The sequence below is a fragment of the Hakea prostrata genome, chromosome 8 (genome assembly GCF_041222555.1).
Source record: "Hakea prostrata isolate BN-2017 chromosome 8, UWA_Hpros_2, whole genome shotgun sequence".
NCBI lineage: Eukaryota > Viridiplantae > Streptophyta > Magnoliopsida > Proteales > Proteaceae > Hakea > Hakea prostrata.
Genome location: NC_142607.1, coordinates 45,479,292 through 45,499,809, shown reverse-complemented (window position 1 = coordinate 45,499,809; position 20,518 = coordinate 45,479,292). Strand labels below are relative to the sequence as shown.

The 20,518-nt window shown below is 38.0% G+C and overlaps 4 protein-coding genes across 7 annotated transcripts in view; 1 reads left to right on the top strand and 3 right to left on the bottom strand.

Moving 5' to 3' along the window:
* Nucleotides 1–301: 301 nt before the first annotated feature.
* LOC149008169 (S-adenosyl-L-methionine-dependent methyltransferases superfamily protein) lies at nt 302–6,265 on the bottom strand. The gene is made up of 10 exons (XM_089166609.1): nt 6,077–6,265; nt 5,907–5,985; nt 5,686–5,780; nt 4,602–4,673; nt 4,417–4,526; nt 3,214–3,336; nt 3,012–3,104; nt 2,840–2,908; nt 1,171–1,259; nt 302–1,075 (listed from the first exon to the last, which is right to left on the bottom strand). Exons 1-10 carry the CDS (start codon nt 6,179–6,181, stop codon nt 876–878), a joined length of 1,035 nt encoding a protein of 344 aa, XP_089022735.1. The 5' UTR covers nt 6,182–6,265; the 3' UTR covers nt 302–875.
* Nucleotides 6,266–10,519: 4,254 nt separating this feature from the next.
* Nucleotides 10,520–13,096, bottom strand: LOC149008168 (sequence-specific DNA binding transcription factor). The gene has a single exon (XM_089167574.1). It carries the CDS (start codon nt 12,639–12,641, stop codon nt 11,166–11,168), a length of 1,476 nt encoding a protein of 491 aa, XP_089023700.1. The 5' UTR covers nt 12,642–13,096; the 3' UTR covers nt 10,520–11,165.
* A 4,318-nt stretch (nt 13,097–17,414) lies between these two features.
* Nucleotides 17,415–19,041, top strand: LOC149008167 (3-oxoacyl-acyl-carrier synthase-like protein (Protein of unknown function DUF455)). 3 transcript variants are annotated; one of them, XM_089166855.1, is made up of 4 exons: nt 17,415–17,747; nt 17,876–17,995; nt 18,080–18,310; nt 18,414–19,041. In XM_089166855.1, exons 1-4 carry the CDS (start codon nt 17,520–17,522, stop codon nt 18,870–18,872), a joined length of 1,038 nt encoding a protein of 345 aa, XP_089022981.1. In that variant the 5' UTR covers nt 17,415–17,519; the 3' UTR covers nt 18,873–19,041. The 3 variants fall into 3 exon arrangements, with proteins under 3 accessions (XP_089022981.1, XP_089022983.1, XP_089022984.1); XM_089166858.1 differs by having other exon boundaries at nt 17,564–17,747; nt 17,872–17,995; XM_089166857.1 differs by lacking the exon at nt 17,876–17,995.
* LTA3 (Dihydrolipoamide acetyltransferase, long form protein) overlaps nt 19,028–20,518 on the bottom strand; it is a 29,549-nt gene continuing 28,058 nt past the window's right edge. For both annotated transcript variants that reach the window (XM_089166853.1, XM_089166854.1), the window contains exons 21-23: nt 20,098–20,158; nt 19,930–20,010; nt 19,028–19,496 (exon numbers count right to left, since the gene is read on the bottom strand). In XM_089166853.1, coding sequence (XP_089022979.1) covers nt 19,438–19,496; nt 19,930–20,010; nt 20,098–20,158 — 201 coding nt within the window. In that variant the 3' untranslated portion in view covers nt 19,028–19,437. The remainder of the gene's footprint in view (nt 19,497–19,929; nt 20,011–20,097; nt 20,159–20,518) is intronic.

The following is a 20,518-nucleotide window of genomic DNA, read 5'->3' as shown; positions in this document are numbered from 1 at the left end:
AAAGCTTTTATTGCCAAAGGAAACTCTTTGTTCTTTTTGCTTTGCTTCCATTGAAGTAGCTCACTGATTAGATCCTCTTCTTGACTAAGTTTTCCACTGATGGAATATATTCCTAACCAAACACATCTAAACTCTCCCATTGAAGTTTCAACCCAGGAAGGGCATATGTGACCATACATGGCAGAGCATGGAAATCAATTATAATCCTACAATACAATTACATAGTCACAGTTACCAGTTGAAAAGCAAATCTTCTCTAGAAATAAGAAAAATGTCCAATTTTTATTTTCTTTTTACTATTTTATCTCTAAACTGTGCTTCTGATGGCGTTCAAAACCTTTGGCATCTTCAAGTCCCAGACTCCTGTTGAATTTGTCCATTCATAGATTCTCGAACCTCCGATAGAAAGAATCTCCATACATGACTTCTATCTCTCCTTCCCTCAGACAGACATCTCTTTCGTTTGCCTGTTTTTGGCTGTTTTTATTAGGCATTGAACCCTACTGCTCCGTGGGGTGCTCTACAATATTCTGAAAGTAATAGTTCTTTGTTGGGTTTCCTCACAAGAACAGAAAAAATTATTTCACCTGGATAGCTGCAAGAACACTACTGACACTGTAGTAATATGTTCTACTGTACATTTATCTTGAATGTTTTTGCTTCTCCACACAACCGATAAGTAGGATTCCACTACTGAGAAATACAACCACTATAAACTTGGGACTTTCAGATGGAATAATAAGTGCCCAACCAGGGACTTATAACATAAACATTATTCAGTATAGTTTTCTACATAAGATCAACATTCTGGCACCAGTCGGTTAAGGTTGGATCTTCAATGTAAAAACCAAAACGAAACAAGTAATATCACAAAGTCATAACGGTTCTGAGAATCGTAGATCTGCAGGACCTGGACCTAGAATCCCTTTTGCCTCCTCTGGTATTGTGCTGTTATTGAATTCAGTAGTAACACTCACTTCTTCATGATTTTGACTCCCATCCTGCAATGTTGGGGTCCAAGCTGGAGGGGCTGCATTTGGGTCAGGCTTTTGGAAGATAAAGGTGGTGTATAGCCCTGCAACACAGGAAAAGCTAAGACTAGGAAAGCCAGGATAATTGCCTTCAATTAACAAAAAGCAAAATGCCAATACAGAAAAGTAGACTTCACACCTAATAAGTCAAAAGACCGGGGAAGAAGTTTTCCTCTTGGATCTACCAAGTTTGGACCAAAACTGTGGAGCATGCCTGCAAACTGAGCTCTGTTGGAGACAATTCAAAACACTTCAGCCATTTATCCCACTGATATGTCCATTCAATAAATAAATTGAGACATGAGCTCCAATAAAGTAACAACCAGCAAGTTTGAAAAATGTGCCAATTTTCAGAATGCTCTAATCATCAAAAACCCCTTCTGCCACATGCACTCTCCCAACCACCACACCCCCAAAACTAAAAGAAAAAAAGTGAATCCAAGTTGAAGCTGGAGATTGCTCAATTATGGACAATAGAACAAATTCAAAGAGAATGAAGCATAACAGAAGCAGAGGGACTAAAGAATGCTATGAATGTCAAATACTAGTCCTGACATGAGGATTGCAAACAGCCAAATTGACAAAAGAGTGAAAAACATCTGTTACCAAAGAACATGAAGGAATTTTTGCAACTAAGCAAGATTAAGACCTCTGGATAAAGATAAAATTTGAGCAAACTGTAGAAGTCCACATTACCTTTAGGCAAAGGTTGGTCCTATAGACTTGGACCAGGCTAGGATAAGCAAACCTAGCCCCGTAATCATGTACACCATGATACTATAAACAAACTCTGATGATCCTTTGCTTTGCTATGCAGAAGCAAAGGAATGATTTGACACATTACTTGATTCTTTCTATGGCATTACCATGAGTGATGGAACATAAAGGAATTTTAAAGATGACAACTAGTCAGCAGGAAGTTATTGATCTAGAGTCAAATTGTTCAACAATCAAAGATGACATCTACACATCCTGAAAGCTTACTTTCTTTTTCTCTTTATAACCAATCAAGATTTTTATAAGTAACTTTAGTAGGCTGATTGGAGAGATAAAATTCTTTCTAACTTAATAATCTTGCAAGTTTTGTTTCAAATAGTGTGACCAATACAAGGGAAATATTGATGCTATTTACGATCTTTCCTTCACAGAAATTACATAAAGACGTTTGAAGTGTTCTATTGTTAAAGAAAATATGAAAATACCATTAATACTTGCAATAAGAGAAGTAGAGAATTGAAATAGAGAAGAAAAATCTTTGTTCATTAGTTTCTAAAATTCAGAAGGCATATTTAAAGTCCAAATGGCATTTGTTCTCTTCTAGTGACCAATGCCACAGAGAAATCACTTATCGCATGGAAATTATCTGCTACTGGATATCGAACTCAAAGAAAGACCCCCCTGGCTCCATTTCTCAAAAAGACCTTTTCTTGGGTTCTTTTTGAAAAGTGGGTGGGGAATGGGTATATAACCTCATTTTAAGCAAATTGTTATCAATGCAAGAAAGCTTCAATGAGAATTTTAAATTGAAAAATGCAATAGAAAGGATTTCTGAATTGCACAGCTATTAGGAAATGGTCAAAAAGCCCCACAGAAGAGCAATCTTTGGGGTATGGTATAATTTACCAGAAGTGTTGCCAACCTACTTTTACTTGGTCTAACTTTTCTGTGAATCCTTGGTTTCTTGGGCTTCTTTTTTTGGGGTGGAGGGTGGGGGTGGGGGGTGATGGTTTGGGGGTGAGGAAGATTTCAAGAGCATATCAGAACTAAACAAATGAGAATTTTAAATTGAAAGATGCAAAATCAATTACCTATTGTCATCATAAAATTCAGTTAAGTTTTGAATCTCCACATATTCAAGACCAACCTCTCTAGCTAACCTGTTACAATCAAAGATTCTACTTTTTGTTAAATAATCCAACAACTAAAACCTGATGAAACACCCAACCAAACAATGGAGATAAGGCAAAAAGAGTTTTTAACCTTATGAGGCTTGGAAAATGGACAAGGCAATGAGTTTCAGAAGCAATATCATTAGTGAATTTCAGCTGGTATTTCTTTCCAAAGAATGGGAACCTGGGAAAAATGTTTTGGACATTCAATTAGGAGAAGTGCCAACTGTCATGTTAAAAATCTAGAGAAGAAAAAAAAACCCAAGGGTTAAAGAACTTTCTAGCATAGTTACTTCTCCTCCTCGACTTCAAATGTGATCATGTAATTCTCTGACCGGATGCAATTGGGAACGATGTTGGGCTTCATTCCGCCTCCTTTGTTGTGGTATGCTTCAACATTTTTCTGGTATTTGGCCCTAATTTTGTGGTGTGGTCAGATAGAGCATAGTAGCATGAATAGAAGGTTTAACAGAAATGACATATTTAATCTTGATGCTTATATTTGCATCCAATTTAGAGTTGGTGTGAAATAATTACAGAGAATGGTTGGCTGTCTTAAGAAGCTGGCATCTGGCATGTTCCATATTCTCAAACAAGGAAAAAAAAATCCGCAGATATGCGATCCAGAATGTGATATTAACCCAAAACTCATCATATGAGGTGGTCAAAATTATCTGCTCCACAAGTTAAATCATTTGCAAAATACATTTGACCCAGATTACTGTACATCCACTCGGCAACATGGATCATCCAAGAATCTACCAGACTAGATTAAAGTTGGAAAAGTTTGAAAGAAACAATTTAACTTTGCGTATTTGCATTCATGATGGAGCTCAAGGTTTAAATTTTACTTCTCTTTTTGCAAGCTAGCAACACCATTAAGCAAAGTTGTGAAAGCCTACATAATGTTTATAAAAGGTAAAAGAAGGGTGGGCAACCAAGGTTCCCACTTACAGCAAACCACAACCAAACCAGGGCTAGAAACAAAATGCAACCCAGAAGAGGACTCATGCAAAATAATATCCCAACAATAATAGGTATTTATATATATATATATATATATATATATATATATATATATATATATATATATATATATATATATATATATATATATATATATATAGAGAGAGAGAGAGAGAGAGAGAGAGAGAGAGAGAGAGAGAGAGATGAAGCTTGAAAAGATCGAAGAAAATGAAAAAGAAATGGAACACTATTTTAATAACTTGTTTTTCAAGGAGTTGTCATCAGATATCCTATAGTTCTGCTCCTACCCTAGCATATAAACAGTCTATTTAATTCTTCATAGAGTAAAGTGTGCATTAACTTACTTCATCAGAGAAGGAAGATATGAGCCTAAAGTTACAGACACATGTAAATATACATCAGTCATATGCTTAGGAAGTGGTCAAATTGTTAACCCAACTCATAAAAAAGAAAAGTACCAAAACTTTAAGGCCCAATTCATAAAGAAGAATAGATATTTAATTCCATACCATATGGTAGAGGAGTCAGGGGTAATACCAAAAAAATAACCTCCTGGTTTCAGCAAAGATGATAAATTCTGCAAAAGCCTTCTTGCTCGCTCCTCAGTTTCGAAACACAACTGGTACAAATATTCTTCAGACACAATGCATAAAAAGGAATCCGGAAAGAAAATAGTGAAGGAGGGTACCTAAACCTGTAAATGTTGCAAACAGCAGACAATATCTACTGGGATGCCCTTTTCCTGCAATAATGATTCCAGGTTTTCCTGTCGAGACAGTATAAAAAAGTCAATCACAGAGCACATGACAAATGGTTCATTTTTCTCACTGTGCATGTACCAGAGTTTGGAATGCAACACTAAAGTGAAATACATTTCTTCATTACAGCTGGAACTTTTCTTCTCTAATTTTGCCAACTGTACAAGCTACCAAAACTCTGTGATGCAGAGTCTGACACTCAATTATTCTTCAGATGCTGTTGCCTGGTTCCATGATTTGGACAGACAGGGGTAGTAATGCTGACAGTATCAATGCAGAAACCTTTCAATTTCTTTTTTGCTCCATCCCATTTCCACAACAAGGGATACATCCCTCACAGCCATATTATTCCCAATTCTTTCACTGCTAATCATTAAGAACTATACTAGCTGGTAAGCATACACGCAATAGCAATATTGCTGAGGGTCAATGCTCCAAGTTGAGAAGTAAAATCATAGCCTGGGTTTTGCACATGAAATGCATCTAATAGATGCTGGTACCAGGACCAATGTTTGATTGTTAAGAAATGTAAAGAAAATAAAAGAAAAAGAAGATAAACACAAATATAAAAACAGTTATCTTTCGACTTCCCAGTTTGCGATCCATTTCATATTCGAGACAATTTCACCTCAGGAACACGCGTTGCTTGTCATGGGCTTTTATAGACAGTAACATTCCCAAAAGTCGCAAGTGGTAGCATAAATTCCATGTTACAGGGATTAGGATGGTGTGTATGCGTGAGCTGCCTTGGTCGTAATATAAGAAGTTAGGTGTTGCAATCAAGGTCACTTTGTAATGGAATGGAATTTTGAATGATAAATTGTCTCTAAAGAGATGAGGTAGGCTTCCTCACCCAAGACAAGAAACTCTCGTTCCACAGTAAAATAATAGAGAATAACTCAGTAGTCATGCAACAATGGAGGAATCAAAATATGAAGTAGTAATTCAATTCAAATTTGAGCATGGTTTCTGACCAAAAGACACGCTGAAGGAAGGGAAAAAAAAGACTGCAAATCTTACCATACAAGGATCAACTTCAATGAATTCAGCGGTGTAAGACTTCCTATGACTCTCCCATAACTCGCGTGCTTCGCTAATTCCAGACGTCGAAACATCTACAACATTCTGGCTAAAATTTAAAATGCAACAGAATCGAAGACAGACAAGAAAAAAGAAAAAGGAACCCAGAATTTCTAAGTGAAAAACGTATCGAAAAGATTCAATTTTTGAGGTCTCTGTACCAAGTCCAATGTAGTGACCGATTTGCGCATCGTCCCACTTGTCTAAATCGCCTCCTCCTCCGCAATACAAATCGCAGACCTTCACAACACGAATGAGAAAGAGACAGAGGAATCAAGATACTAAGTTGCGAGGAATTGAGAGCAAATGCAGAAGAAGCTAGGGCACAAACCGTGGCATAAGGAGAGACAAAAATCTTGATAAGGGCCGTTTTAGCGAACTCGTAAAGGCGATAGTGAGTGGATTCGGTCCGTGGGCATGGGAATAAACTCAGCATCGTTGCTTTGTTGTTTAAACAGAATCGTTTTCGGAGCCCAGCTCGAAGAAGACGATAGAAATTTCCCGCCTTCCAGCGACCCTCTGTAACTCTTCAGCAAGATTTTATTTTTATTTATCATTTTTTTATTCTATTTATTATTTGATGGTGACGAAATTACATAAAAATCCCTGGGTCTGTAAACTTTGGGCAACATGCTACTTTGCCCGAGTCTGGATCGTCTCCCCGATGACTATTGACTACGAATTACAGGGAGTCCTACAGGGTTAGGATGATCGAGTTTATTTTTTACTTGTGGGCCTCACATAATTTGTAGTGTAACCCGTCGAGAGAACACAAAGTACTCCTCGATAGAAGAGATAATCCACAATCATTTTGCCTCAGCACAGCCTAAGACTAAGAGGTTGCCAGCAAGAAGAACACATTTTATCCAATTTGAAACAGTCTTGCTCCATCGGTTCATTGTTTTTTAATTTAACTCTTCACTCATCGTTGGTTTACTTTCATTTCTCAAAGTGATATAGAGATTGAGAGAAGGTGTTTGATGAAATGACTGAGAGCAATGTTGTTTTATGATGTATGATGCTTTATGTTTTTATCATTTTCCATTTTATGGAAACTCCACAAAAGATGTTATGATGAAATAATTGAAAGGAAATTTATTTTCTTGTGTATTGTTTTTTTCCATTGAAGGTAATAGAATGTTGTGTTTACAATAATATATGTAGGGTCGTCAGGTCGTCATTAGTTTCAACCATTCCCGTCCTTATAGACATGTATAACAATTTTGTCATATTCCATCACTTGGTATTTGAGATACCATACCCAATCTATGTATATTTATGTGATCTAATTAAATGAATTTTCTCTTATAAAAAAAAGAATAAATCAAGTGTGAATGTGTGATAATTGTGGGATAACTTTTCAATGTTTCAAACTAGTTCATGTATTACCACTGTTGAGTATCAGCTTAAGATTAATGGTGATTTGACTGAGAGAATTATTTCTCAGAGAGGGATTAGGCAAGGGTGCCCTTTAAGTCCTTACATATTCATTCTATGCCAGGAAACTTTTAGTCAAAGATTAACTTCTAATATTGGATTTCAAAGATTACCTGGATTTAGAGTGGCTAGACAGGCTCCATAACTAAATCATTTGTTTTTTGCTAATGATTCCATGTTTTTTTCTCCTGCCACTATTCAGAATGCATCATTAATTAATGTCTTATTGCAGGAGTACGAATCGGTATCAGGACTTCACATCAATTTCGATAAGTCCAAAGTGCTCTTCAGTTCTCATACTCTAGCTAGTACCAGATCTAAGGTAATAGCTATTTTGGATATCCAGGAAGTGCACTGACGTGGCATCTATTTAGGTCTTCCTACCACATTTGGTAAGTCAAAAGCTCGGACTTTCTCCTTTATTTTGGATAAGCTTAGTGCAAAATTGATTGGATGGAGGGAAAAGTATCTTACACAGGCAGGTAAGGAAATTTTAATTAAAGCAGTTGCATGTGCTCTTCCTATGTATGCTATGTCTTGTTTTTTAATTCCTCAAGAGCTTTGTAATCGGATCTATAAAAAAATCAGACAATTCTAGTGGAAAAACAATAAGGGACAAGGAATTAACTGGAGCAATTGAAAAACTCTATGTAAGAGAAAGGTGGCTGGTGGTTTGGGTTTTAGAAATTTAAACTGTTTTAATAGGGCCCTATTGGCTAGACAAAGTTGGAGACTCCTCACCTGTCCTGATACCCTTTGGTCTAGAATTATATCAGCAAAATATCTACAAAATTAGGATTTGTTAAGGGTAGAAGTACCTAGGTTCTGCTCTTGGGGATGGAAAAGTATTATGGCTGGAAGAGATTTGTTAATTTCGGGAATTGAGAGGAAAATTGGCAATGGGCAATCCACTTTGATTTATAGAGATCATTGGATTCCCTCTCTTCCTACTAAAGGAATTATGAGTTCCCCATTACATAATGGTCCTACCTTAGTAAGAGAGTTAATTGATTGGGATACAAATACATGGAACAAGAATCTTCTTAATTCCCTATTCTCACCTTTTGAGATGCAGGAAATTTTAATGTTATCCATTCTTTCCCAATCTATCACAAATGCTTGGTTTTGGACCAAACAAACACAAGGAAAATTCACTGTGAAGTCAGCCTATTTCCTTAGTTTAACATTATCTCCTGAAGTGGGTAACATTGCCTCGCCCTCTTCATCCTCTACTTGTTGGAAGGAAATTTGGAAGATTCCAAATCTTCCAAAAATAAAGCATTTCATATGGAGGGAGGCTAGTGAAGCTATTGCCACAAATAAGAATCTATTCAGCAGACATTGTAGCCCTTCCCCTTTATGCTTGTTGTGCGCATCTTCTGTGGAATCCACTATGCATGCTATTGCTTTCTATCCTTTTGCAAAAACTTGTTGGAAGGTTTCTCCTCTTATTAATTGATGTGTCTGATTCTTGGGTCTATCTACGCATGATTGGATTAACTTTATACCCTCCAAGTATAAACACACGAATGACTTGGAATTAGTGGATATGATTTGGAGTACACTGTGTTGGCTTATATGGAATGCCCACAATGAATTTGTTTTTGAAGGGAAGCAACCCCATTTAGAAGGATTGATGAATCGTTTTTGGGCATTATATAATGAAGTGCAATGTGTACAGTTGAATCTTTCATATGAAGAGGTTAGATACACAATAATTGGCTCCAACTCACTAGATGTTGCTTATCATTTTCAGGTTTTTGTGGATGGCGCTTGGGATAAACAAAGCAAGAAAGGAGGACGAGGCTGTATTATCTGGGACTGGCATGGAGATTTCCTTACAGCAAAGGCACATTTTGGTCTTAGCATATCGGTAACTACCGTGGAATTAGAGGCGATAAGGGATGGGATTTTGTTGGCGCAATCACTTCAAATTACCAAGCTGGTTATCTTCTTAGACTGCAAAGGTGCAATTGAAGCCCTAAATGGTGGGAGTCATTCATTAGACTGGACATGTTGTTGTCATGTGGATGAGATTTTGAAGCTTAGAATGTCTTTTGAGTCTGTGTTTTTTTACTTTTATTAGTAGGTCCAACAACACTTATGCAGATTTCATTGCTCGTGGGGCTAGAAATTTTAATATCTCTAGAATTTGGTGGAATTGCCCCTTGTATTTCATGTTAAAGAACTCTTTTATTGCCTCCAGGGATTTTCAGCTGGAGAGCTTTATATAAGCTTACTTTTGGACGAAAAAAACTAGTTCATGTTTATTTGTTTGTTCTTACGAAAAAACATGTTTATTTGTTTGTTGACATGTGGTCCACCTCATATAGACTTAATACTAAGAGACATTATTGAGTGGAACAGGTGTGGATGAATCCCACATGATGGTGGATTGAAGGACATGGAAAATCCAAACTCAAACCTACAATTTGAGGTGATGGTTTGGGGTCTTCCAACCACTAAAACTTTTTTGTATTTTTGATAAAAAGAAAAGTTATTTATTAAATCGACACATAGAGTCCGAATTACATAAGTCGAAAATCCATAGAGTGGAGGTTGGTTAGATTATCCTACATGCAAAGACAAGTCCGAATTATTATAACCTCTATTCATTGTGTTATAGGAGTCCCCCTTGCAACTCTCAGATCAGATATATAAATCTTATAACCTCTATTCACTGCATTATAGGAGTCCCCCTTACAACTCTCAAATCAATATATAAATCTTGTTCGATCTAAGAACTTTGATTATAATTTATAAAATTGAGAGAGATCACAGTCTTTATATCTGAAAAAATTCATGTATCGTAATCTAAAGAAAAGCCACGCATCGCAATCCAAGAACCACACGAAAGACACCCACAAACAAAAGTTCCTTCCACTAGACTTCCACCTTCCATAATTGATTCTACATGTTTAATTAACCACGTGTTGTATACGCATATGTATTGTATACATTAAAAAAAAAATTTGTAAGAGTATTGTATATATTAAAAGGTAAAAAAAAAAAAAAAGGAAAAACATGCATTGGATTTTCCGCTGAGAAGTTCCAATCCCTAAAAGTTTTTTGTTTTTTAATCTTTAGTTGGATTGCGTTTAGACTTACCATACAAGTCAATAGAGATGTCGACATTATGACTACATATTGAGATTTAACTAACCTGCAACATGAAATTGATTTTAGACCTTCAAAAAGTTTCAGTTCAATGTGCAGATCAAAACAAATTCAAGCAATTTGATTGGAAAATATTATTATTATTATTACCCTTAATGGGTCTTTCAATTAGGGTTAATTTTGTACCAAGTGAGTCCACTTTGCCCAATGCCAATGTTGGACACCGTCTTCACTTTTACTGACTTGAATTTGCTGCAACTGTTTATCCCCCAAAAAAAGAAATTTTGCTGCAACTTTTTCTTATTTTTTATGAAACCTGCCAGAACTTAACATTAAAAAAAACTCTAAAAATGATCGAACATGTCTAACTTATACAGTAAATCGATATCCTCAATATAATTAAAAATAGATCAAACCCATGGAATTTGAGATTTTCAGCAACAAAAGCATCCAATTTTTGAATCTGGATCTCCTAAAACGGGGTGCAATATTCATAACTCAAGCTTTGGGTATTGTGATTTTCTACTCAAATAACCAAAACTGTTGAAGGATCCGAGTTCCAGATGCCCAAGAGAAATTCTCGTACGGCAGCAAACAGAGACTCAGAGAAGATCCAGGTCACAAGAAGAATGGTCAAATCAAAGACCCACAAGCTCCAGTGCATGTTTCCTAGATTTTCTTTGGAATTGTTTCCTTTCTTCTCAGTTAAGATTATTGGTTTTAATAAACTAGCAGCATAGGACTAAATTCGTGGATTTCATGGCCAAGTAATCATCAGTAACAAGTAAAAGGAAAAAAGGAAAATCTTTATCAACTATTATAAACAAAAACCCTCCAGTAGTGGAAGATGGGCCAGGCAAAGAAGATCATCCAGTGATGGAAGACGGATCAGGCCTTCTATTGGATGAAAGTTGCTGATGTTGTTGTTGTTGCTGCTGTTGCTGATGAAGGTCACGCAATTCAAGCTCCTTCTGACGAATTAGAAGAACCATTCTCTCATTTTCAAGTTTCATTCGATCGTTTTCAAGCTTGGTTCTCTCCATCTCCCTCTCCTTCTTACTACTAAATTTCATCCATTTTAATCTCTGCTGCTCAATCTCGAACTCTTTGTATTGGTACCTCACTCTCTGTTCCTCCAGTTGCAACGATTTGTTCCTCATCCATTGCCTCTGCTCCCATTCGCTTTTCGTCCCATCTTGAAGCACATTCAACAATTCTGAGCTCAGTAGTTGAATTGCAGGCGCCAAAGATGGAGAACCAGAAGAAGACCCAAAACCCCTTCTTTTCTGTCTCTTCTCTCTGTATCCGTTCTGATTCTTGTGACCCCTACTTTCTTCTGTCTCTTCTTCTTCTTCCTCATCATCCTCTTCATCGTCATCGTCATCATCATCGTCGTCGTCATCATCTTCATCATCTCCTTCTTCATCTCGGCTTCCTCCCCTACCCACCTTCAAATTCAATCCCTCTGCTTCAGCCCTGTTTCTTGGATTAGCAAGAATGGCATTTGCTTCCGAAGAATGAAAGCAGCGTTGCTGTGATTGATGATGGGTAGGTTCCAGGGCGACTTCGGCGGCGGATTGATGAGCAGATGAAGCGGCGCAGCCTCCTCCTCCTCCTCCTCCGGCGGCGGCACTGGCAGCGCAGCTGGTGTGATAAGCACACATTTCTCTAAAGAAAAGGTGCTTGGAATTGAGAAGCTTCCTTACCTCCTTCTTCATCTTGGGAGAAATATTGTCCATGGAATCCAATAAGCTCTGATTCTCCACAACCTTACAAGCTGTGCCCTTTCCAAGAATATCATTAACCCTCTTATACCTTTTGTTGAGATCATTAAACTTATCTTCACACTGCTGTGGAGAAACGCAGAAACCCTTATCCAGCATCGCCTTTGAAACAGTTTTCCATTTTCCTTTCTTCTGCTGCAACCCACCAGGCTTCTTTTTTCCAGAAGGGTCGGTGGCGCTGGCTTCGGCGCCTCCATCGTCGCCGATGTAGAAAACAACCATGATAAGAAGCTTCACCATGTTATCCGTCCATTTCATCCTCTGCCACGGTGAAGTTCGTTTCTTTGCATCTCCTCCGCCGCCTGCGTCGTCGCCGGTGAAACCAGGCTCATCTTCGTCACTCCATTGTTGTTGTTGTTGTTGGTGCTGCTGCTTTTCTTTGTTGTTATAAGGATAGGATTGCTGTTTCATTACTGTTTGTTGGGATTGCGAGTGAAGATCGTTGTCATGAGTCCCGAAACTCATCATCTGCTGCTGTTGTGGAAGATTTTGATGAAGAGGCATCTCTAAACCCAGCATTCCAGAAGCCATGCCCGGAATCATTCTATTTGTATCCATTAATGACCGAAATTTAACTCAAAACCGACCCAGAAAGTGAAAATTTGAAACCCAGCTGAAAATCTCAAGGAAACTTAAAAAAAGACCAGAATTGACCAGAATTGCAGAAACTACTCATCTGGGTTTTTGGTTGAATGGGTTTATATCAGCTTTCCAAGATCTTTCTTTCACTTTGTTCACCTCCTATGACCCCACTTAAAACCTTCGTCGAAATGAAATTAAAAATGAAATCTTTAGAGCAAATGGAAGAAAGAGAGAGGGTATATAATAAACAGCAAAAATGTTGGTGGACTACATCACCCGAGGTTAAGAAGAGAGAGAGAGAGAGAGAGAGAGAGAGAATGATGAAGGGAGTTGATTTCATCGGTGGACAGAAACCAGGGAATGGAAACAGGGGAGCAGATGGTTTTGGTTTTTGGTTTTGGGTTTTGGGTTTTGGTTTTGAAAAGTGGGTTTGTGAAGAAACTTAAAAATATGCCCATGGTTTTGGCTTTTGGGGTTGGGTGGAAATCCACAGGATTACAGAGCCGACTCCAGGTTTCTGACACATCCCACCCCACTTCCATGAGACTCCCTGCCACGCCAGATTCTTCGTATTCTCTTTATATTTATGAGAATTCTTTCTTTCTTGTAAAGATTGTCAAAATAATATCAAAATGACAAAAATATCCAGAATATGTCTAGAAACCTTAGCCAAAAATGAGGATCTATTTGGGATTTAAACATTTCTGTTTAGTCAGACGTGGCGGTCACGTGGCAGCTGGGTAGCCCTATAATAGCCTATGATCCATTCTTTTTTTTTTTTTTTAATGATCTACTCACAGGCAGTTTAACGACTATTGACCACAAATTACAGGGCCTACAGGGTTTGGGGGATGGATTTTATTTTTATTTTATTTTTTATAATTTTTTATCTGTGGCTCCACAGGATTTGTGGTTATAACTCAGTCAGGGGAGCACTCTCTATCCTCCCCTGAGGGGGAAATGATCCACACTCTTCATTGTTGTCATGCATGCTTCCAGTAGATTCTTTACACGACAGAGGATTGTGCTCTGCTCATAGTTTTTTTTTATCATAAATTTAGGAGAAGCGTCTGTATCTAAGCATTTATGATTTACTTACAAATGTGGCAAATAGATAATAAGAAGCAGAAGATCCCAACTCACATGCTTTGGCCTTTATTGTTCCACAAGTCTAGATCGTCTATTTAGATGGATGGAGGATTGTGTTCCTTTCATAGTCTTGTACTGTATATTTAGGCATAGGGGTGTAAACGGATCGGATAGTGGTAATTCCATATCTGCATCCTATTATATTCAGACAAATTCAGATAATATCCTATTGGTTTTCGGTCGAATTTAGTCGAATTCAGATAATAACTAGATAATTATTTTCTTAAGAAGATTTTTCTAAATGGACATATATACAAATTAAATATAAGTTTTCAACTACTTGTTTGAGGCTAGATTTGAAATTTAAGAATTTAGCAACTTTAGTAGTTATTCTAGTAGAAAGTCTATAAAATAGTCATAAATCTCAAGTAAAAAAAATTATAAAATCAAGAAAAATAAATCCAAATAAATAACTTAATCCGATAATTTTATCGGACGAATAACAACCGGTAAAAAAGGGGTATACCATATCCGCATCCTATTAGTAATTAGACGGATTCGAGTACTGCTAAATGGATGTGGATGCAAATTTGGGAGCAGATTTTTATTATCCATTTACACCTCTATTTAGGCATGGTCAAATTTTGAGTGTTAATGATCTATTTTGTCAATGCCTAGAGTTGAACACCTTAGAAATATATATTAGAGTTGTCAATACCTAGAGTTGGACCCCTTAGAAATATATATTAGAGAGGTGTGAGTGGATCACAATCCTCTACCGCAACTTATAGAGGATCCTAACTCTCTTTCAACTCTGATCTAGCGTTTAGAAGTGAATTACTTTCATAAATGTATGATAAAGAAATGTAAAAACAGTTATTGATCCTAACTTCTCGAAGGCCGATGGTGAAATTGCTGCAGGAATCGGTTCGTTGGATTGGATCCTAACTGATCTCAATTCCGGTTGATCGTTCTAGTATCTTCACGGGTGAAACCCTTGCTGCAAGAGGGGTGCGATCCAGGAGTCTAGATCTAGGGATAAACGATGTAGTGTTCGAATGTGATTCGCATATGCATCTTTGCTGTTTCAATTCCGGTTGATTGTTCTAGTATCTTCACGGGTGAAACCCTGGCTTTAAGGGAGGCGATCCAGTGGAGTCTGGATCTAGGGATAAACGATGTAGTGTTCGAATGTGATTCACAGAGGCTTGCTCATTGTCTTGTGGACCCTTTTATCCTTGTGGAATTTGATGCTTATCGGGTGGTGGAGGATATTCGCCAACTTCTAAAATTTGAACCCTCTTGGTCGGTTCAATCTATTTCTAGATGAGCTAATTCAGTAGCTGATTATATAGTTAGGAAGGACCTGTCCTTGGCAAGTAGGACGGTTTGGTCTAATTCCATTCTTTGGCTTTTTGAAGCTTGTACACAGAATGTCTTGGTTTTTTCTTTCCACTCTGTTAATTAAAATTTTATTTACCCAAAAAAAAAAAAGAGTTTTTACCTAGTTTGTTAACTATGATCCTAATCTAATGCTTTACAACACACCCCCCAAAAAATATAAAAGATCCTGATCTAATGCTGGCTCCATGAATCGATTGGATTCGAAAATTCCAGGCTACTTCTGAGTTCTGACAGAATTGAAAGTGAATTTTTTTTTTGGGAACTGTTGAAAGTGAAACATGGATGGATAGCAGTTTCATGCAAGTTGCAATTTCTGCTGGCTCAAATAATGTTGATATATGGAGCAAGTATGCAACACCCACTGTTTTATGACTTGGGAATTAGATGGTGAGTCCCCAGATTCCAAATCGTAATTGACCATGATAATCTTGACTCCAATCAATTTGTTGACATTTTATTTTAATTTTTTATATTATATATATATTCCCAGTCTAATCTCCGGTTCCATGATTTGAAACCTTTGATCATCACAGTTCAGACGTTCACACCCTAATTTTGGATTTTATAGTGGTTGGGTCCAAGGAACGATATTTCGGTTGAATTCGGTGGTTCGCTCATGGGCGAACAAGACGAATTGGCGAATTTCGCCGAAAATTTCGGCGAAATTTGGTGAAAGTCTCGCGATGGGGAAAATGCATTAAATACAAAATATGAAAAGGCAAAATGGCTGGGGAAAGTGGAAAATGCATTAAATGCTGATTTGACAAAAAGAAGAATGAGCAACCACGTGGATGGTTACAAAAGCCCATCCTAAATTTCATTTTTTTATTATCTTTTTTTAATCTAAAAAGCTGGTCGTACTCGTTCCTCTCTCTCTTTCATTTCTTAACTTCTTCTCTTCTATTGCAGATGAAGCAGCAGCAGGGAGTTTCCTTGTGTTCCTCTCTTTCTTTCATTTCTTCAGTTCTTCTCTTTTCTTGCAGACGCAGCAGCAGCAGGGAGTTTCCCACAAGATGAAACAACGCAACAGCCACACCACCACCATGGAGCCTTGCAGCAGGGCATTTCTGTTCCGACGATGAGATCAGAGATGAAAAATAGGAAACCAAACAAACTTGTTCCGCTAATCTTTAGTTGCTTCTCAGAGCTTCAGGGGCACCAAGATGAAAGAGAGAGAAGAAGAAGAATGAACAAAAATGGCGATTTTCCGGCGAAAACGGCGATTTTCCGGCGGAAGGTTGCTGTTTCGCCGGAAAATCGGCGATTTTCCGGCGAAAAGTTGCAATATCGATTTCGATCCATTTTTTATTTCGCCCACCGGCGAACCCGAAATTTCCTTCCATGGTTGGGTCAAGTCCAATTTGCTTTAATCATTATATATTCGGAGGGGTTCACCTTATTAGCCCGAGTTGACTCAATCTATTCCACGGCTAGGAGGTTGCGACAGGTCAAATTGGGCTTAGCGTCCCCGATCCATAAGTGGAATTTTATCAGAAAAATGGACAATCGTTTTTCGCTGAATCAGTGACGTGTGTTTATGAGTCACTTTAAAAGATTAAGATTAAATTCAACTAAAAAAATCTATATTTTCTAAATCTCACTTCAATATTTTGATTTAATTGATAAACATATGTCTTTCATCTATAAAGAAATTGACGGAAATAAACTTCATAAAATTCCTTAAGCTAGATTTGTTTGTTGGAATAAAGGTGGAGTGAAAAAAAAAAGTGAAAAATTTATTGAAAAATCAAAAATTTTCTTTAAATCTTAAAAATATAGTTTGTATGGTTGTTTAGGGTGAGAAAGTTATAGACAAACTTTTTTAGGGCCTGGTTGGTTACATGAATCTATAAATTTCAAATCTTAGGAATCACAAATGGAAGATTTATGTCCGTTATTCATGAAATTTAAAGATTCATCTTTTTACACTAAAAACATGAATCTGTAGATTTATGGGTATGAAGTGAAATCCAGAGATTTCACCCCTACTATAAAAGTATAAAAGCGTTGAACATTTGAACCATGTCTCCATAAATGTTTTTTCAAGATGAATCTACAGATTTCATTCCAAAGATTAAAGCTAACCAAACAGTTAATTTTATTAACCATGACTCTATAGATTTGAAATATCTAGATTTTCGAAATCTCCAAAATCTCCAGACTCAAAGTAACCAAACAGGTCTTTAGTGAATTCATTTAACTAGGCTTACTCTTATGGCTCGACCTGAAAAACTCAGCGCTGACCTAGCCTTAAGACCAGCCGGGTTGACCCGCATCAGCCGCCGGTTCTCACACCTATTGGTATTAGGTCGGCTGCTGGAATCTGAAGAGAGAGAGAGAGATCGAGAAGCAAAACGTACGATGAGCAGCCAGCCGAATTTGAGCTCCCATGACAAATGCGAAGACGGGACCGGCGAGGCGGAGACGCTGGTTGAGGCGGCGTTAAGAGTCCTCAACACCGCCGATCCATTCGAGAAGGCTCGACTCGGAGATGTCACTGCAAATCGATGGCTCCAGGGAGCGATCAGCCAACCGTACCACCCGTCTCTCGATTTTGTTGTCCCTGACAGACCTGCCAGGTTCTCCAATGTAAGTGCTCAATCCGGTAAGATTTCAATTTCTTCGAGTAATTTAAACAAACACATAGAACTGATAGAAGGCAAGATTATTCTGTTACTCTTCAATGTGTTTGATAGAATGTCCCATCCAAAAGTCAGGTCAAATTGGTCTCTCCAAGTCTTATGCCTAAGCTTGGAAGGGCTGGCAGCTTACAGAGTAGACAAGCTATCGTCCATAGTCTCGTTCATACGGAAAGCTGGGCCATCGACTTATCATGGGTAATACCAAAAACTGATTCTTCTTCTCTAGTTGTTCTGCATCTCCTAATGCCTCTCTGTTGATGGATCGTTTTCCACATGAAGGATATAATCGCTCGTTTTGGTAAACAAGAAGCAATGCCAAGAGAGTTCTTCACGGATTTCGTGAAGGTAGCTCAAGACGAAGGTAGACACTTCACACTCCTCGTGGCACGCCTCGAAGAACTAGGATCATTTTATGGAGCACTCCCAGCTCATGATGGTCTCTGGGATTCGGCTACCGCGACTTCAAAGAATCTTATGGCTCGTTTAGCAATCGAGCATTGCGTTCATGAGGTGCTTAATTTGTTTCAATCCAAGCAATCCTCCGTTCTTTCTCCCTTACACTTTAATGATGATGGTGATGATGACGATGGTCCTTGAATTGTTAAAAGCACAGGCCAGAGGACTCGACGTGCTACCAACCACCATCTCAAGGTTCCGCAATGGAGGCGATGATAAAACGGCGCATTTACTGGAAACTGTGGTGTACCCAGAAGAGATTACTCACTGTACAGCAGGAGTGAAATGGTTCAAATATCTTTGCTTGAGATCTATGAAGTCACCGTCCTCAGCCTTCTACGGGAACGACTTGGGATCCGGCGATCTTGGAACCAAATGTAACAACAGCACACCAGATTGCGTGGGAGCTTCAAAAGAAGAACGATCCATGATGGTAGATGTTGGTTGTGAGGACGATGATGAGATTGAGGAGGTGATCAAGACATTCCATGCCACTGTACGACAATACTTCAGGGGTCCACTGAAGCCTCCTTTTAACGAGCAGGCCAGGAAAGCAGCTGGGTTTGGCCCCAGATGGTATGAACCTCTCGCTGTCAAAGAGGGAAGTAAGGAATAACACTTCAAGCTATCGACCTTTGTTTGGGTTTGAATCGTAGAGAAATCCATGGTTTTGCGTGTTTAGCACTATAAGTTCCTGATTTTCATCCTTTCTGTTAATGTTTGGAAAGGGAAACGCAGTGATTTTGTCAGATGCAAAAGACTCTAGCTTTGTCTCCACTGTAATTTCTCTTAAAAGAAATTCTCATGATGATCAAACAAAAGTCTAATGATTCAAAAAAAATAAAAAATAAATATGAGGATCTCCTCTGATCGCAATTTATTACAATTAACTTTTTTCCCCTGCTTCTTTCCTCAACTGAATTCCAACTCAAAAATTTGATACCTGGATGTGTTCAGGCTTATATCTAAGGAAACAGATCGAGGTCCAATGAATAACAAAATTTTGTTCAGATATTGCACAGCATAATTCTGAATTGAAAAAGAGATGAACCAAGAGGCCTTCAATTTTTCACGAACTAAAAACTCTACACAATCCAAAACAGCTCCATCTGAGTTTTGGATCGAACAAACCCACTTTCCTGTGAATTCCAAGCATCGACACAAGGGTTTCAGCCGAGTTATTACAGCAGTAGTCTATGGATATTACCGAAGTTTGCACGTAGAGCTGATAGGAACTCTCCTGCAAGAAAAAAGTAGCATAAACTTTACTAGGGCCAAATCGGTCAAACAAGTAAACCATTGAGCAACAAGCAGCAACATCCTCGGGAAGATGGTTCAAGGTATCTGACTATTAATCTGGTGATTGTAAGTTTTAGTCTGGGGAGCCATGGAAATTCAGTTTATGTGGCAAATATTCCACCCAGATAATTAATCAGTGAATCACCATCAAATGGCCATTGACCTGAATTTTACTGCTAGCAACCCATTGACACAAAGAAGGAAGAATCAGCAAAACATGATGGGAAACCATGATGGTTGACAGGATTGGTAAAAGATCCACTACATGGGAGACAGCTCTAAATGGTCTTTAGCACAGACGGGTGCACAACAGCTGAGACTGATGTGAATTCTGTATCGTGCTTATATAATTGTTTCATTTTACTTGTACATACCTCCAACTTTACCATCAAAAACACGATGATCGGCAGAAAGTGTTAGGATCATTTTGTTGACGATAGCAGGCTTCTCTATTCCTGAAAAAGTTGTTACTCAAATAAGCTATATGGAGGTCAAAAGCATAACAACTGATATATAACCTATTCAGAAATCAACAATCTCACCATCACCGTCAACTACGGGTTCAACCACTTTGTTGCCTCTGCCCACAGCCAGTATGCAGGCCTAAAGCAAAACATTAAAGTTAAATGAAAGCACGGGCTGAAAACAGACATTAGAAACTGGTGCAACTAGAGTCTGATACCAAAATTGGGAAAAACTTATATATTCCAAACTAGAATTGGAAGTTAAGTCTTCAAAAGTGGGTTTCTGGGACTCCATCAGACAAGTTCAAAAATAGTGTGTAGTTTCCTTAAATACATGCACAGAGTAATCTAATTTCCAATGAACTGCCAAATGTGAATTTGCTAAGAGGCTAGGGATGCATAATAAATAAAAACAACTGTCTCAACCCAACTAATCCTTGCTCTTCAATCACCGCCATTCAAGGTAATACTTGAGCCTAAGTTATTTCTAACTTCTCCT

Excerpts from the sequence above, each read along its gene's own strand:
- LOC149008169 (XM_089166609.1), bottom strand. The coding sequence starts at position 6,181 with ATGCTGAGTTTATTCCCATGCCCACGGACCGAATCCACTCACTATCGC. Across the intron at positions 3,337-4,416 it reads CCTGACTCCTCTACCATATG|GGCCAAATACCAGAAAAATG; the intron begins GTATGGAATTAA and ends CCACAAAATTAG. Across the intron at positions 2,909-3,011 it reads CATTTTCCAAGCCTCATAAG|GTTAGCTAGAGAGGTTGGTC; the intron begins GTTAAAAACTCT and ends TGATTGTAACAG.
- LOC149008168 (XM_089167574.1), bottom strand. The coding sequence starts at position 12,641 with ATGGATACAAATAGAATGATTCCGGGCATGGCTTCTGGAATGCTGGGT.
- LOC149008167 (XM_089166855.1), top strand. The coding sequence starts at position 17,520 with ATGAGCAGCCAGCCGAATTTGAGCTCCCATGACAAATGCGAAGACGGG. Across the intron at positions 17,748-17,875 it reads GACCTGCCAGGTTCTCCAAT|GTCAAATTGGTCTCTCCAAG; the intron begins GTAAGTGCTCAA and ends TCCAAAAGTCAG. Across the intron at positions 17,996-18,079 it reads GGGCCATCGACTTATCATGG|GATATAATCGCTCGTTTTGG; the intron begins GTAATACCAAAA and ends TTCCACATGAAG.